This window comes from Oreochromis niloticus, linkage group LG4, assembly GCF_001858045.2.
Source record: "Oreochromis niloticus isolate F11D_XX linkage group LG4, O_niloticus_UMD_NMBU, whole genome shotgun sequence".
NCBI classification, from domain to species: Eukaryota; Metazoa; Chordata; class Actinopteri; order Cichliformes; family Cichlidae; genus Oreochromis; species Oreochromis niloticus.
Window position 1 is genome coordinate 22,885,749 of NC_031969.2, and position 15,638 is coordinate 22,901,386.

Consider the following 15,638-nt stretch of genomic DNA (forward strand, 5'->3'; position numbering starts at 1 on the left):
TTGTAACTGTAAATATATGTCAAGTAAGAATGAGCTGAAATAATGTGACCTAAATTTAATTGGCAATAAACTGATAAAGCGAACGCAGATATTTTGACTTCTGTGCATTCGTGCATGCAGAAGTGATCAGACATAAAAATGGAGGCCTTGTTTACATGGGAATGTTACGGATGTATCTAACCTGCAATGCCCACAGCGGTAGAGGTCTGTCAACCCAGATGATTAGCTTCCTGCAGAGGTGGAAAAAAAAGGGAAGAATGCAAAGTGGAGGAGACAGATGCCACAAAGAAAGGGGAAAAAAAACAGGCAGACCTTGTTAAAATTAAACTAGACTAATCTAACTGTGCTGATAATACTGTATAATCATCATAACTGGATAATTATCATATTGTAAGAGGTTAAAGGAAAGTAACCCCCCACTCCCCTCGGAGGAAAAAAAAAGAACCTGGAGCTTAAGGCTGCTTGGCACGATGCTACAAGTCTACTGCCTGGAACAGGAGGTGGCCCATCCCTTTCCTGAGCTCACTGAGTCAGGCTCCTTATTCATTTGGAGCCAGAGCTTAGCCAATGTCATCAGCCACCAATTAGATCAATAGGTCCCTGAGCAGGAGACAGGGCAAGGCCCCAGGTCCAAACACACCTCCTGGTTTCTCTCTCTTTGCTGCTGTATATTAGATACTCTGTCTTCACTAGATCACTGTTGATTAGGCTGCACAGGCACTGCATGCATATTATGTTGGCAGGTAATCCATACAGCTGAATGGTGATAAACGAAGGTGGATCAGTAATGTTTAATATCAACATTGTGGATTGCATCAGTTAAGTGAAGTCGCATTGATTGCATTATACAACATTTCCGTCCGGAGAGCTGGTGTCGTGGATCACAGTATCCCAGGATGGTTTCATGGTTCTTGTCTGCAGGCTAAAGCCATCACTCCTAATTAAAGCCTTGCATGCTTACCAGTCAAACTCACTCCATGGACGGGATGACGTGTTTTGTTTGGTGCAGTTAACTCCGCTCACACTGCAGGGGGTAAAACCACATGAACAGCAATGAATAAGACGTCTTCATCCCAGCAGCTTTCATCAAAACTGGACTGAGCCACTAAAAGGTTCAGTTTCCAGACTTGTTTTTCTCTCCCTCCATAAAGTTACGGGATACTTTACACACACACACACACACACACTGCTGTCCCCTCTATTGACTTGTTGCTTTTGCTCCTGCTATCAGAGAGCCTTGTTTTACCCAGCTGAGCCATCGTTGACGCCATTTTGCTCACCAGTCCTGTCTTTGCTCTTGCGGGTTGTCCAGCAGGACTCGGACGATGTAGAGGAGGCAGCTCAGCACTTTTAGAGAAAAGTTGAACATTCGCACTCGCAGACCTGCAGTTCGAAAAAGAAATAGCCAGCGAGTCAAAGACAACACCAATATGGCAGAATTTATGGAGATACAATTTATTCAATGCTATCCATAACCTTAATGCATGATTTAAAAATGTGACACCGAATAAAGCTCTGCGGGGATTCTTTTAAGCAGTGCAGTGCTCTTTGAATCTGTTATGATTAAAGCTTCAATGAAGACATGACACAAATTCTTAAGGAATAAATCCTCTGGGCAACTAGGAGTATTTCATATACCACTAATTATCACTACCAGAAAGCTTGCAAGCCCTTCTGAAAGTTGATTCATCTCATCTTTTCAATGTCCATTTCTGGCCATGGCTAACTAACAGTGCTTGGCCTAATGTAGCTGAAGTGCACGCGTGTCTAACTAGTATATAACCCATTGATAATTCACAATAAGCCAATTACCTCCCCCCCAAAAAGCAACTTGTGCATTCAGTAGAAATATTAATATTACTGTACACCATCCTTGCAAATGAACACATTGATAATCAAACCCGCTACACAGACATTTAAGCAGGCACAGAGAGTGGACAAGTTGAATAACTGGTGATGAAATGCAGAGCAAGAATGGCAGCACACCACACATTAAAACGAAACACGTATTCACCTGAACAACTGGTTTAGAAATGAAGACAGCAGACAAGAAATTCACTCAACCAGGGAAAGCGCGATCCCGAACACGGGCAACTTACTGGATCTTTGGTTTTTGATGAAGAACAGCTTGAGGCGCTCCTTAAAAGTGTTCTCGTTCACATAAAACTCCACCTGCACCCTAAGAGAGGTGATGGAGAGATGGGCAGAGTCAGTAATAGGCAAATGGAGATAATGATGGTTCAAGAGAACCCAGAGGAAAAGTACTAGGAAACTGCTCCAGGTGACTGAGGAAATAAAATAGCTGGAGTCAAGTCATGAGACAGAAGAGAGGAAGTGAGTGAAGTGCTACGAGATAAAAGAGGGTAAAGGTGATGAAGAAAAATGACACAATTGAACAAATTCGACATTGAAAGGGTGATAATGATTATGTGACCACGGAAAAGTATGTAAATAAGATGCTGTGGACTGCTGCATTAAAGACTAATGGGTTTTGGAGGAAATGGTGTTCGTGCTTGTCTGCCTGCCCATAGGCCCAGACAGCTGCAGTCACTCTCGTTATCTCCACTGATTAAATATAGAGCAACAAATTACTTCCCTCTGATGTTTCTGCTGAACATGGGAGGCCATAATTACTGCTCTTTCTCCCTTTTCATTCTGGCACCCTCCTGTTAGAGGGGCCCGCACGCACACACATTACTGTACACACATGGACCTGAAACACACACCTGCAACTGGGTCATTATTAGACCATTCATGTGGCCATCTGACATGGATTCTTGTGGAGAGATATGATGAAGAGCCACTCTTCAGACAGCTCTTACATGTGTACAGACACATAATCAGGCACCGTCACACATAGACTGTATTTCCTGTCTGACCACCTCGGGGGAGAATTCTCAGTAGCTCCCCTTTCATCCTATGGAGGGAAGAGTGGATGACTCAGGTCGAGGATAAAAAAACACCAGGCCCGGCACGCCGGTGGTCTCACACAACACAGGCAGATGAAAGAGAGGCAGAACAACTGCAGTCTATTCTCCTGTCTGCAGGAAGAGGTGACGGCATTGGTGGCGGTGGTTGAAGAGGTGGTGGGGGAGCCTTCCCGGGGTTCCAGAGTGACGTTATACCACCATGAGGTGCACACAAATCAAGATGAAACTACACACCTTCCAAGCAAGGAGGGGGAGAGGAGGCTTGTTGGGGTGGGGTGGGGGGGTTAGTAATTGTCGTCTCTGTTACTATGGCAACGCAGAATTCAGTGTCTTTTTCCTTGCCTCTCTTATGAGCACATGTGAGCAAACACACACTTGTGGAAAGTGTTCAGCCACCGGAGCTGATGGCCCCGCTGCAACTTGTCGACGGCTCCCTGCGCTCTGAGCAGATTGCTGACAATAATGCTTTCACACACATGATGAAAAACACACGAAAATAATAAAAATCCAGATGAGCACGGGCTCGCGAAAGCCCAGAGATGTGCAACGGCACCTTATTGTTTGCAATATGGATACTGTCTCCCCCCAGTAGAGTCAAACTCAGTGTAGTTAGTTAATTAAACTTTAGTCAACAGTTAGTTTTACAAATTATAACATGTTTACTCTTCATTAGTAATGTTACAATTTACAATATTATGTAGTGAGAGTTCAACACTGTGTATTTGTTAATGATTACAATGCTCTTGTAGTTTTCTAGTAAAGGTTTTACTATATTATAAAAGTATCCTTTCCAACTCCTCAAAGGTGGACACTTGGGCACGACACTGTTGGCATCATATTTCAATCTACTGGGTCCACTTGAGCATCACAGTCTTTTTCCTAAACCCCAGACAAGTTGTTTTAGTTTGTAAATCTAAATGGTGAGTGAAAATGAAACTAATTAGTATGTAAAAAAAAGTACATTAACTGCTATCTAGAATTTTATGATGTACACCGCCGCTACAACCATCAGCCAACTTACACTCTCTTTAAAACTCTGGGAGGCGCGTGTCATCATGAAAAAAGTACCCTAACTCCATATTTACGACAAAAATGAAAGAACCAATCTGGATAAAAATATGTAACCAGTTTTCAGAGTATATTATTTTTTCCCCCTGATTGGCAGTGACTGGAAAAACAATCCAAAGGTCAGCAAGTAACTAATAATTAGTTAAGAAATGTAAATTTATATTTACAAATCTATTATAAAGTGTAATTAAAGTGTAATTAACATAACACATTCCACATTATTAACAATGGCTACTATAAAGTGTTGGACTGGATAATTCAGCTGTACATGTGTTTAGTGACAATAAAAGGCATTCTATTCTATTATAACATTATTTGTGGTTAAAGTTTTATATCGGCACTTTGCCATTTTTTAAGGGTCACTTTTAGTATTTCCCCAACAGTTTTTTCTTCAACTGTGTGGCGTTCATGTTACTGTTACTTAGCTAGTGTTGGCAGGTCTGGTGGACCCACTGCATTATCGTGTTATTAAATCAATACACCCATTAACAACAATTTATGTTAACAAAAAAAAAAAAAAAAACCTAACAGATGTTTATTTTATTAGTGGTTAATATTTGCAATTTGCCTCAGTTAGATAACATTTATGAATAAAAGTGCTGTTCTTTTTTTTTTTTTTTTTTTGATAAAATGTATTAGAAAATGAAAAAATAATCCTAACCTAACCATCCTGACAGGTAGGAAAAAAATCCGCTCTTGAGCAAGTATAATTAAAGGAAGGGTTCTCAACACTACTGAAGTTTATTTCTTTGAAATTAATTAGAAGTGAATCAAGTTCATGCCATATTACACATCAGTCCCAACAATGAATAAATGATAAATACTGATGGATAAGTAACAACTCAGGCAAAGCTATTTATTTATTATGTCCCACCACCATATGCAGCTGGGACAAAGCGTGACAAGCTACAGATGGTTTCTGCAGACATACAACAGGCCATGTAGAAGGAGGACTGAATGTGGACAAAGGTACACGGAATCGGTATAGTCCCGAAAACCACACGTGTAGTGTCAGTGTGTGTGTGAAGTCATTGAAAGAGTTTTACTTTTTTTGTTTGTCACAGGAAATGAGCCAAAAACAAGAAGTCTGAGGATAAAAATGGTAATAAATTGTATAATTTTTTTTTGGTAAACAATGAAAACAGGTTCATTGGACCTAAACATCAGACACGGGTTAATTAAATTTGGTCAAACAGCATCTAAGATACTTTTTGAATTACTTTCATGTTTCAAAAGTAGCCTTTCTGACTACAGCTAAAGATGTACTATATTCTAGTAAACATCAGCTCCTCTTACACTCTTGAGTGGGGCTTCTTCTGAAAAGCTCCACTGTGCCAAGTTCCTGGTTATCATCCTCATAACAAAAAAGGTAAACACTTAAATGTTTACTTTCCCTTGAACTTATCTGGCCTTTTACAACCACATACATCTCAGGCTGCACTTTAAGATCTGATGGTGACAGTGTTTTGCTCTCCTGCGCCAAAACATTTTTATCGCCTGTTTGTTCTTGTCTTAGGACAATTTAGGTGACATACGTTCTTAAATCCTGCCATCTGAGTATTTATTCATTCCAGAAAGTCCTCAAAGCCTCTTCATATTTTGTGAGACGAGAAGAGGATAATTTCAGAGGTCATTCTAGCCTTGATGTATTTCTCTAAGCAGAAGCTTTTCCACTTGAGTGTACAATAGAGGATGAAAAGTAAAGTGGAAATATAGCCCAATAAAGACTTGAGCCGTAGGATAGATTGAAAGTCGGGAACTTTAATCTAAGGGGAAGGTGGAGGAGAAAAACACATTAAAAACTCATAAAGAGCATTATTTCAAAACAAAAGACAAGCAATCACATCACGATGATACCCCTGGGCAATAGCCTCCTTCCCGCCCCAAGGCCTTCTAAAAAAGTGAAATGAAAATAAACGATTAGATAATTGTGGGGGAAAAACTGGTTTGGCTCATGTTGTGCAGAAAATAACATATGTCACTGAACTGGGGAACAGCGAGATTCACCACGAGGGAGAAACTCCCATAGAGGTCCTCTCCTCTCACTCTCTGCTCTGACGCTCATTCAGTAACGTTGATTGATCAAGCTAATTATTTACAACCAGCGAAGATTATCTTTTGGAGTTTAGCAAAGTAAAACTAACAGCTTTAACAGCTGGAAACAAGAGCACGTGAATAAAGAAGCATAACAAAAACGAGCCTGGAGAGATTTCACATTTGCATGGACGTGTGTGACAGGGAGGCAGAGGGAGAGAGGGAGGACTAAAATACAGACAGATAAATGTAGTTAAACAGACGCAGACAGATGGACAGACAGACAGAAGGGGACATGCGGAGGAGGATCTCTGAGAAACAGAGAGAGAGAGAGAGAGAAAGAGAGCTGAACCTCGTTCTCCTGCTGCTTCCACCCATGCCTGAGCTCCATAATGACACAGCATTGGCCGTCTAATGACACAGTGGAAGTGACTAAAGAAACCCAAATCTATGCGCACAAAGCAGCACAACATCGGCTCATTACGACCTCCACACTAAAACTCTGAAATAATAGTCATACCAGTGACAGAGAACAAGCAGGAAAATAAAGTAATCGAGGCAAAGATTCTATCAGGGAAATCAAAGCTTGTTATGTTTAATGAATGAAAAGAGGATGACTTTGGAAAATTAAATCCAAAGAAAATATTAAAATGTGCTTTAATACAAGAGAGGGGGAGTTCTTCATTGGAATACACGTAAAAAAAATTACACTAGCTGCCTGCAATGAAAGTCAATAACAAGTAATGACATTTATACACTCGCCCGACACTTTATTAGGTACACCATGATAGTAACCGTTTGAACCTCCTTTTCTCTTAGCACAGATTCAGCAAGATGCTGGAAACATTCATCAGATATTTTTTCCCCATATTGACATGTAGCACCACACAACTGCTGCACATCCATGATTAGAATCTCCCGTTCTACTACCATACACTGTGCATTTACCCATTGCAACACATCCCAAAGGTGGTCTGCTGGATTGAGCTCTGGTGACTGTAGAGGCCATCACCAATTAGAGATGATTTCATGTTATTCTGTTGGAATAACATGTCATGATGTGGTCATAATTCATTCAGACCTGAAAACGTTTTTCCAATTTTGATGACCACTTTTGTGAATTGGAGCTTCAGTTTCCTGTTCTTAGCTGAAAGACTGGCACTGGGTGTGGTCTTATGCTGTTGTAGCCCATATGCTTCAGTGTGTTGTGCATTCAGAGATGCTGTTCTGTATACTTTATTATATATACTTTATATTATCTCTATTTTAGACTCATTCTCTGTAAATCCTAGAGATGGTTGTGTAGGAACTTCCGCATAAATCAGCAGTTTCTGAAATCTTTATAACAGTTCACCTGGCACCAAAAAACATGCTGCATTCAAAGTTACTTAAATTGACTTTGTTTGAATATTAGCAGGCTGTCTTGAGCATGTCTATAGGCCTCAGGAGATTAAGATGTTGTCATGTGATTGGCTGATTATATAGTGTGTATAGAATGCACATCTACCTTATATAAAGTTAATCTTAAAGTAAAACATCGGACAGTATCAAGGATTGAAGTAGTCTGCCAGTCATTTTAAAGAAGAAAAACTCCATTGCTGCATTTATTATCTGGATGGGGAATCTCCCAGACTGGAAGTTATTAGAATATTGGAGACATCACCAAGGCTACCTGAAACAGTCAGAGAATAGACGAGCTGATGCTGCTACATTGCAAGCCCCAAACCGAGCAGCAGTGAGGAAACATCCACCTGCTAAAGTGACCGACCAACGCTCGACTGGAAAATCTGTTTGAAAACTCAGACAGGACGACTGCAACTATTTGCTCCTCTTGTCACATGCCAACATGCCCTGAGCATTGCATGAGGCAACTGTGTGCTAGAGCTGCCTGTAGTGTATGTTTAGCTTTGGCTAATTTCAGTTGTTTGTTCAGTCCCTGCACAATGAAAAAAAGTCAGACTAATTGCTAGTTTCATCCAGGACTGCCCTTTGTCAGAGATTGTGCTCATAACCTTTATTGACAGAATTTCAAATAAGTAAGCAAATAATGTTTACTTAAAATGACTGAGTGACACCAGGATGATAAGTAATACAGTGGATTGTGCTTTGGATTAAAAAAGAAAGTATAGATTTCAGTTTTGTAATAATAAAGCTTTAAGAAATCCCCAGAGAGGCTCCAGCCAGTAGCCCGTGAATGGCTGCTGAGTTTTGCAGAAGAGCTTTGAAACCTCAAGAGTCCCATTTTCCTGCTTGAAAAAAGGTTAAATAAGTATAAAAAGGAAAGAGCTTTCCAGAACAATGAGAGCTCATGCTGGGATAACATGGGTTATCTCATGTTGTGGAGTCCCACCAGACTGAGAACAAGCTGTCATTAAAGCAATGGGTGGAAGGGTGGAAACTAGATATTCGTAGTTCACAGACTTTTTTTTCCCCCCACAGTCAAATTTTTCCTCAAATTGTTAAGTTAATGTTCCAGTGATTATAATCATTCTTATTATACCACATTTTTTCTCCCTACTGTAAGGACTATGGCCACCAGCACACACGAGAGACTGAGTCACACCTTTTCACAGCAGACTCCGATCTCCGCATGAATTAAACGAGTAAATAATGATCACTTTCAATGGCAGTGATAATACTCCTGCTAAGTTAATACTTTTTATGTACACGAATGAATAAAAACCTTTTGTATTTTACAGGCCTGTAAGAGGACAGAGCCCGTGGACATTTGTGCCAGTCGGCTTGAGTTAATCCAGCTTTGCGGCACATTACAAGCACCTGACGTTGCTTAAGATCGACTCTGTGGAAGCAGGATTTCTTATTTGGCAGCCTCGGCTGCTCCGTCCTCGTGTCACAGCAGGGATGCTCGGGTGTGTTATTGATGGCTCCATTCTACTTAGTGGAGGTGCTGCTTTTATGCGTGCTGCCATAGTTAGTGGGACGCTAAAGTGAACTGAGCCATTGTTAATTCCACCTGTGCTTTCCCTACAGTGATAAGCCAAGATGTCTGCTGGGTAAAAGGTCAGCGATGGGTTTTTTTCCCCCTTCTTTTTTGGAACTGGGTTTTTCAATCCAGTCCAATTCAATTTAGCTTTACTGGCATAAGCATAATTCAGACACATTATGGCTAAAAAACCAAGTAAGCTGCTAAACTACAGGTGCCACCTGCTGATTATTTTACCTGAACGACTCTTACTAAAAACACTTACAAAGGTTATAGCTTGTGCATCCATTCAGGCCACAAATGCATCCTTTAATTACACTTTTTTTTCTCCCCATGAGGTATTTAATAAATACAGTTGATTTACTTTGATCAGTCCAAATTGAGTCCATCAGATAAAACTACACTGCTAAGCAAAGAGCAAATGATCGTCCTGGCAGACAATTAATAGTCCTGAAGCACTTCCAAACGCAGGTGACATTTACACAGATCAGCCAAAACATCAAAGCCTCCAAAAAAGCTCTGACCTGTTGGGCAATAGATGAGGAACCTCTGGAGGTGTCCCGTGGTGTCTGGCACCGAAACGCTGGCAGCAGATCCTCCAGACTGTGCTTGTGTTTCATAGCGCAGCAACACGATTGGCTTGATATTTACAGGCTTGGCTGTTATGCAGCTTTTTGGGGGCAAGTGCGGGCCATAACAGCCATCATTTCACATTTATTATCCCATACATTTTTATTCAGAAGCCTTGTTTGTCTCTTGCTATCAGCGACAGCAGTAAAACTAGAGGACTGTGTTTACACAAGCTCACTAAGTCTTTCTTATGTATCACTAATCCAGAACATGCTGGAAAATAACCCTGCACTGTCCATCAAAAGAACAGAGCATTTCTGATTTGACAAAAAAAGAACTTGATTTCGTGAATTAAATTTCATATAACTGAAGAGGTTTAAAACTGTCATGGCATTCATTCCCGAAACCTCTAAGACGTGCAGAAGTAGTGCTACAATCAATAAAATGCTTTTAATCTCTAAAAGGAGGAGAGCAGCGCACACATACAGCGTAAATGTTTTTAAGGAAGGTGTTCTCATTGATTGAAAGAAACATGCTTAAACATATTTGATGTTTATTATTTGGTTTCTTGAATGGGTTAATGGCTAAACAGGGGCGATTTTGTAATCATAAAGCACACAGACGATGAATGAGAAGACAACAAGAAACAAATAGATTGCGCATCGTCTTTCGTTTGCTGTAACATTTTACAAGAGGCGAGGTGTACTCTGCTTCTGCTCCAACCAATGGCTGGCGGGACAGCCTGTCCCTGACCCAGATACGCAGCCATTACATGTGTTTGACAATTTTGAAGTGAGGTGAAAAAGAATACAGAAGAGAACGGAATGAGAATGTGTGTCCATATCCTTGCTAAATGAAAATCCATTTCTTGTGGTTAAAGGTATATTTTTTCCTCTAAGACCTCAATGCAAGAGATGGCGCCGACTTAGGAGTGACATGAAAGATGCAGCCGTTTCCTTTTTGCCCCCTTTTTAAATACCAATCATAGCTGTTGTGAAATTGATTTTACCACTCCAATGAACAAAAAGCTACGCTTTAATTATCACTCAATTATGACCGAGGTTTAAAAGTGTTGCCTTTTTTATTGTTTGGTTTTCACTCTGGAACTGAGGGAAAAAGAATCCACACATTTCAGTGCCATGGCTGATTCTGCCAGTAGACATTTGCCTGGACAAAGAACAGCAGGAACAAAGGGGCCATCGTTTACAAGAAATGTGCAAGGTATTTTAAAGCATACTGACAATAAGAAAATGGGTACTGGAGTCTTTGGTCTTAATCATTTCCTGAGCAAACTCTGGTTTCCCACTGATTAAAATTTGCCACATATTATCTGTATGCATGATTCAGCCATCGTCCACCGCTGCTTCCAAGTGTTCTCATCTTACCTCACCCTTTCCTGAAATTATCATCTGCTGCTTATTGCTTAAAGAAGGATCTGCTGACACATAGATGCAGTCTGTTTTGTTCACCTGAAGGAAGAACAGAACATGATGGTTCATTTTAAAGGTTGAATTTAGAGAAATGTACCTCCTCTGCCTTGGCACTATTTCCTCACTAAAAAAAAGAAAAAAAAAGAAAAAAAAAGAGAGACATTAATTTCTCTTATCATGAAACAAAATATAGGCTGAATTGATGCAAGTCATTAAAAATCACGCAATGCCATCCGATCTCCCAAGTCTCTTAAGATTACTTTAGTTTCAGATATGCTCAGACATTTAGCATTTGATTATGTCAACATAAGATATTCATCTTTTTTATTGCCAAATAACCACTTTGAAGATGACGTGAGATGCAAAGAAGAGTGAAACATGAGAGGAATCATCTCTCTTTACTGTCCCTGGTGTCCCTGGGGCTTCTTGGATTTGAAAGATAACTCCTGAGGTGTATTAAGCTAACACAGTTTGGGAATAGGGGAGCTTCAATCAGTGGACAACTGCGTTTGTGATCTCCCACAATAGTGTAGCACAGCAGCTCGATGCCCCCACTCTGATGCCATGGGACCTTCCAGCAACATCCAAACACGGCAAGAGCCCAGAAGCGGTCAGGCACATGCTAGTCAGCTCTATGGCTGTGTTAGCATCCACAGCAGGAAGGCACTTAAGTGTTGACAGCGCTCATCTCAAACTGAAAGGCTGGTTAGGGAATTCAATCTCGTGGTTATTAAGCCCCAGCGGTGGGGAAAAAATAAAATCAAATAAAAACAAATAACCATGAATCTAGATGACCATAAGAGAAACTGCCATCACTTTATTTCTATAGTGTTAAAAAATGCATATCAAATACAATAAGCCAGAGCAGAAACTGCCTCTTTAATTACTATATGATTACTATGTTACTATATTCCTTTTACATCTAGGAAGAAATCAAAAAAGTGGTTTTGAGGTCTAGCTCTGTTTATAAGCATCTATAGATCCAAAACTGCTTTCATTTTAATATGACAGTGTAATATTTGAAGGTGTGAGAGGGGATTTTTAAAGGAGAATAAGGATTAGAAATTAATTTGAAATTAACCACTAATAGGCAGATCTTGAACCTCCTTTCGCCTTCAGAGCTGCCTTAATTCTTCATGGCACACATTCAACAAGGTGCTGGAAATGTTGCTCTGAGATTTTGGTCTATATTGGCTCAATAGCCTCACACAGCCGCTGCAGATTTGTTGGCTGCACATCCATGATGTGAATGTCGTGTTTCGCCACATCCCAGAGGTGCTCTGTTAGACTGAGCTCTGGTGACTGTGGAAGCCATTTAAGTACAGTGACCTCAATGTCACGTTCAAGAAACCAGTTTGATGGTTTAGCGACATGACACCTTACCCTGCTTGAAGCAGCCATTAGATGAAGGCCAGACTGTAATCAGAAAAGGGAACCAACAGCCTGAAACTGTTGATAGAAGGCAACATACATCCATTTTTTTTAATGTTCTTTGCACCAAGACTCATCAGAACAGGTAAAGTATTTTTCAATTTCTGTTGACAACTTTGGTGAGCCAGTTGGAATTGGGTCATTCATTTCTTGTTCTCAGCTGTCATAAGTGCCATCCAGTGTGGTCTTCTGTTGCTTTAGCCCATTTAAGGTTTAATCCAGAGATGCTCTTCTGCTGAAGATTCCCAAAAGTTCAGCAGTTTTGGAGATACTCAGACCAGGCCAATAGGCACCAACAATAATACCACATTCAAAGTGACTTAAATGACCCAAATCATCTTTCTTGCCCATTTTTAGGTTCACTTTGAACATCAGCAGGTCATCTTGACCATATTTACATTCACAACTGCTTTGACTTTGCTGCTACGCGATGCATATTATGTATATATATGTATATACCCATCATATCATTGGAAAGTCTGTTTCCAAATTTTGCAAAAAACTTGCCAAATCTTCTCTGCCAATGGCAAACAGCTTATTATACTATTATCTCTTGTTTTGTGTCATTTATTGGATTGGATGTTTGAAGTCTGGAGAAATACGGCATATTGGTAATTTAACAATTTCTTCATTTAAGAAACAGGGGCCTCAGCAGCATGTGGACGAACCATACACTGCCACAACAGCCTGGCACCGCCTTCTCATGCTGCTCATCAGCTTGGTCACACACTGATGTGGGATGGCATCCCATTCTTTAAAGTGCATTGTTCCAAGTCAGCCAGTGTGGGTGTGTTGGTCATTCTGGCATGAACAGCATGCCCAAGCTGATCCCACAAGTGTTCAGAGGGGTTGAGGTCAGACCTGCAGGGAGGCCATTCCATCCTCTCCACTCCAAATTCTAGAGGTAGTTTCTAATAAATCCCACTCAGTGTTTTATCAGTAAAGTTGCAACTTGGTGTTGAGGAACACCGGCTTGAAGCTGACACTAACTGACCACTGTACCAGAATCCATGCTGACAGGTTCTGTATATATACATACATATATGCACACACATATATATGTGGGGTTGCTACAGTAACAAAAAAGAAAAAGAAACTAAAATGTGACTGTGATAAACTATGACACTGCAACCAAAATGAAATGTCTCTCATGTCTCTCACTCTGCCTTAGGTAACATCTTCCCTGTTGTGTAGACAGCCTTGTCACAAAGAGAGCAGTGGCTCATGTTCAAAATATTGTTTCCAGCAGAATTATGCTCAGACTGCATATACACCCTGCGTTTCCCCAACCATACCCCGTCATTTGTTCTGAAATAGTTCTGTCTTCGTACCACATGCAACCCATCCTGTTCTCCTATATTAATTAGAGTGTCATTTACGGAACACCTTTTTAATTAATAGGAAGAGGCATTCATGAGCCCCGATGCTTTAGTTTTATTAGCTCACTTCACTTTATGTTCCAAGCTTTCCATTAACAATTCAGACCCCCCCCCCCCAACTCCCCCGCCAATTACTTTCCATTAACAAAGTGTTTCTAAGTTCACTTTACATATTTTCCAGAAATAAATGTGCAGACACGTACAGGATTCCTAAATGAGGTGATGAGTTGTGCCTGCTCCCTCTTCACCTCTTTTCTCTCATCCAGGCATAAATTTGATAGATATCACTTTTTCAAGTGACTGTTTATCATAAAAGCCATCTATTGCCAAGAACCTGCTTTATGTCAGTTCTGGCTCTGCGAGATACCCATGATGCACAATACATCTGTGATTCCACAGTTCTGGACAGAGATAGTCATCAGCTTTATAATCTGAGTTATGAAAGATATGAATGAATCTTACAGGGGTTCTGAAAGACACACTAAAGGACTCTGGAATCCACCTTAGTGCCAAATCAAAGGACAGTAAAATTAACTGGAACATGAATATTGACAGTATTGATGGATCATGCGCCACGTTGGCCTTACTAGATTAAGACTTGACAGGAAGAATTAAGAGAGAAGAAAAGGGAATAGGGACACGGGGAGAAAGGAGAGCAGACTGAGACGGAGATTAAGCAAGAGAAGATGTGGAGGCGACAGCCAATAAGAAATTGTTTTAAGGACAAAAGCCTGTCATTTGTATGGTAATCCTGGACTCAGACATAAGCTCCCACTGAGGAATTCTATTGTGGAGCAGAGGAGACTGTTGTATTTAATTCACCTTTAACAAATTAATTATAGAAGTGGAGAAGTGTAATAGTTATGTGTGCTTCTATGCTGGCCATTTTAGCAACTTTGAGGAAAAAAAGTATTGCTCTGCAATGCAGCAAAATGTATTTTCAAAATGTATAATAAATGTTAGAATAATAATGCATATCATTTTGGGTGAAAGAATCATAGCCTTTTGTAAATCTTTGATTAGTGCTAATAACCATGTCATGAATTAATCAGTTACAGGACTCGATTAATTTCAAGCAAAAACCAGACAGCTCCTTACTCTGGCAAAATCCTTACCAGCCTGCAAAAGATCTGTATTTAATTGTTTAGTCATCTGGCATTTCCTCTAAACAGAAGCCTCTGACTCACTGCCAAAAAATATAAATGGTAACCATATAAACAGAAGAGTGGCAATAAAATGGTTTTACGTCTTCGCTCCTGACACAAACAACAAAATGACCCACATTTAAGTATTGATCAGTCACCAGAAACAATCTTGATTTAAGTTTGGAGTTATGGGAGCGACAGAGCTAACAATAATTGGCTGCTGCGACTAAAATTTCAACAGCCGACCCCCTATTCAAATTCTGTCTTGGACTTAATTCTGAGCCAGTTTTAATAACTGCTTGTTCCAATTTGAGAAAAGGAAAATGCAGCCACTGCTGAATTGTCAAGACAAAATCTGGTATGTTTGCAGTTTAAGTGAACTGAACATGAAGTGAACTGAAGGACCAGCAGGGGTAGACAAAAAAGGAGTCGTGCACCACACCGATAAATGTATAGTCGAAAGATCAGATCCCTGTGCGTGAAATAAATTATTAAATCGATTCCCATCTTTAAAAGCCTGCTAGAAATTCTTAACTTAAGGACCTTTCGGTGGCTACGGCAAAATCTATTCGACTGAGTTACAGGAGCAGTCTGGGGAGGGGGGCGGGGGCTACACGGTATTGAAGGCACTTCAATCAGAACTGAGAGGGATGGGAGAAATGTGAAATGAGGGAGATGTATGGACACACACAAATGCACACATGTAA

The 15,638-nt window shown here is 40.3% G+C and overlaps 1 protein-coding gene across 4 annotated transcripts in view; it reads right to left on the bottom strand.

Annotated features, from left to right (window-relative positions):
* The window catches only part of kcnt2b (potassium sodium-activated channel subfamily T member 2b), a 43,987-nt gene that overhangs the window by 24,572 nt on the left and 3,777 nt on the right, over positions 1–15,638 (bottom strand). For all 4 annotated transcript variants that reach the window (XM_013269565.3, XM_005468685.4, XM_013269562.3 and 1 more), the window contains 4 exons: positions 2,100–2,179; positions 1,281–1,383; positions 962–1,024; positions 182–230 (listed from right to left, as the gene is read on the bottom strand). In XM_013269565.3, coding sequence (XP_013125019.1) covers positions 182–230; positions 962–1,024; positions 1,281–1,369 — 201 coding nt within the window. In that variant the 5' untranslated portion in view covers positions 1,370–1,383; positions 2,100–2,179. The remainder of the gene's footprint in view (positions 1–181; positions 231–961; positions 1,025–1,280; positions 1,384–2,099; positions 2,180–15,638) is intronic.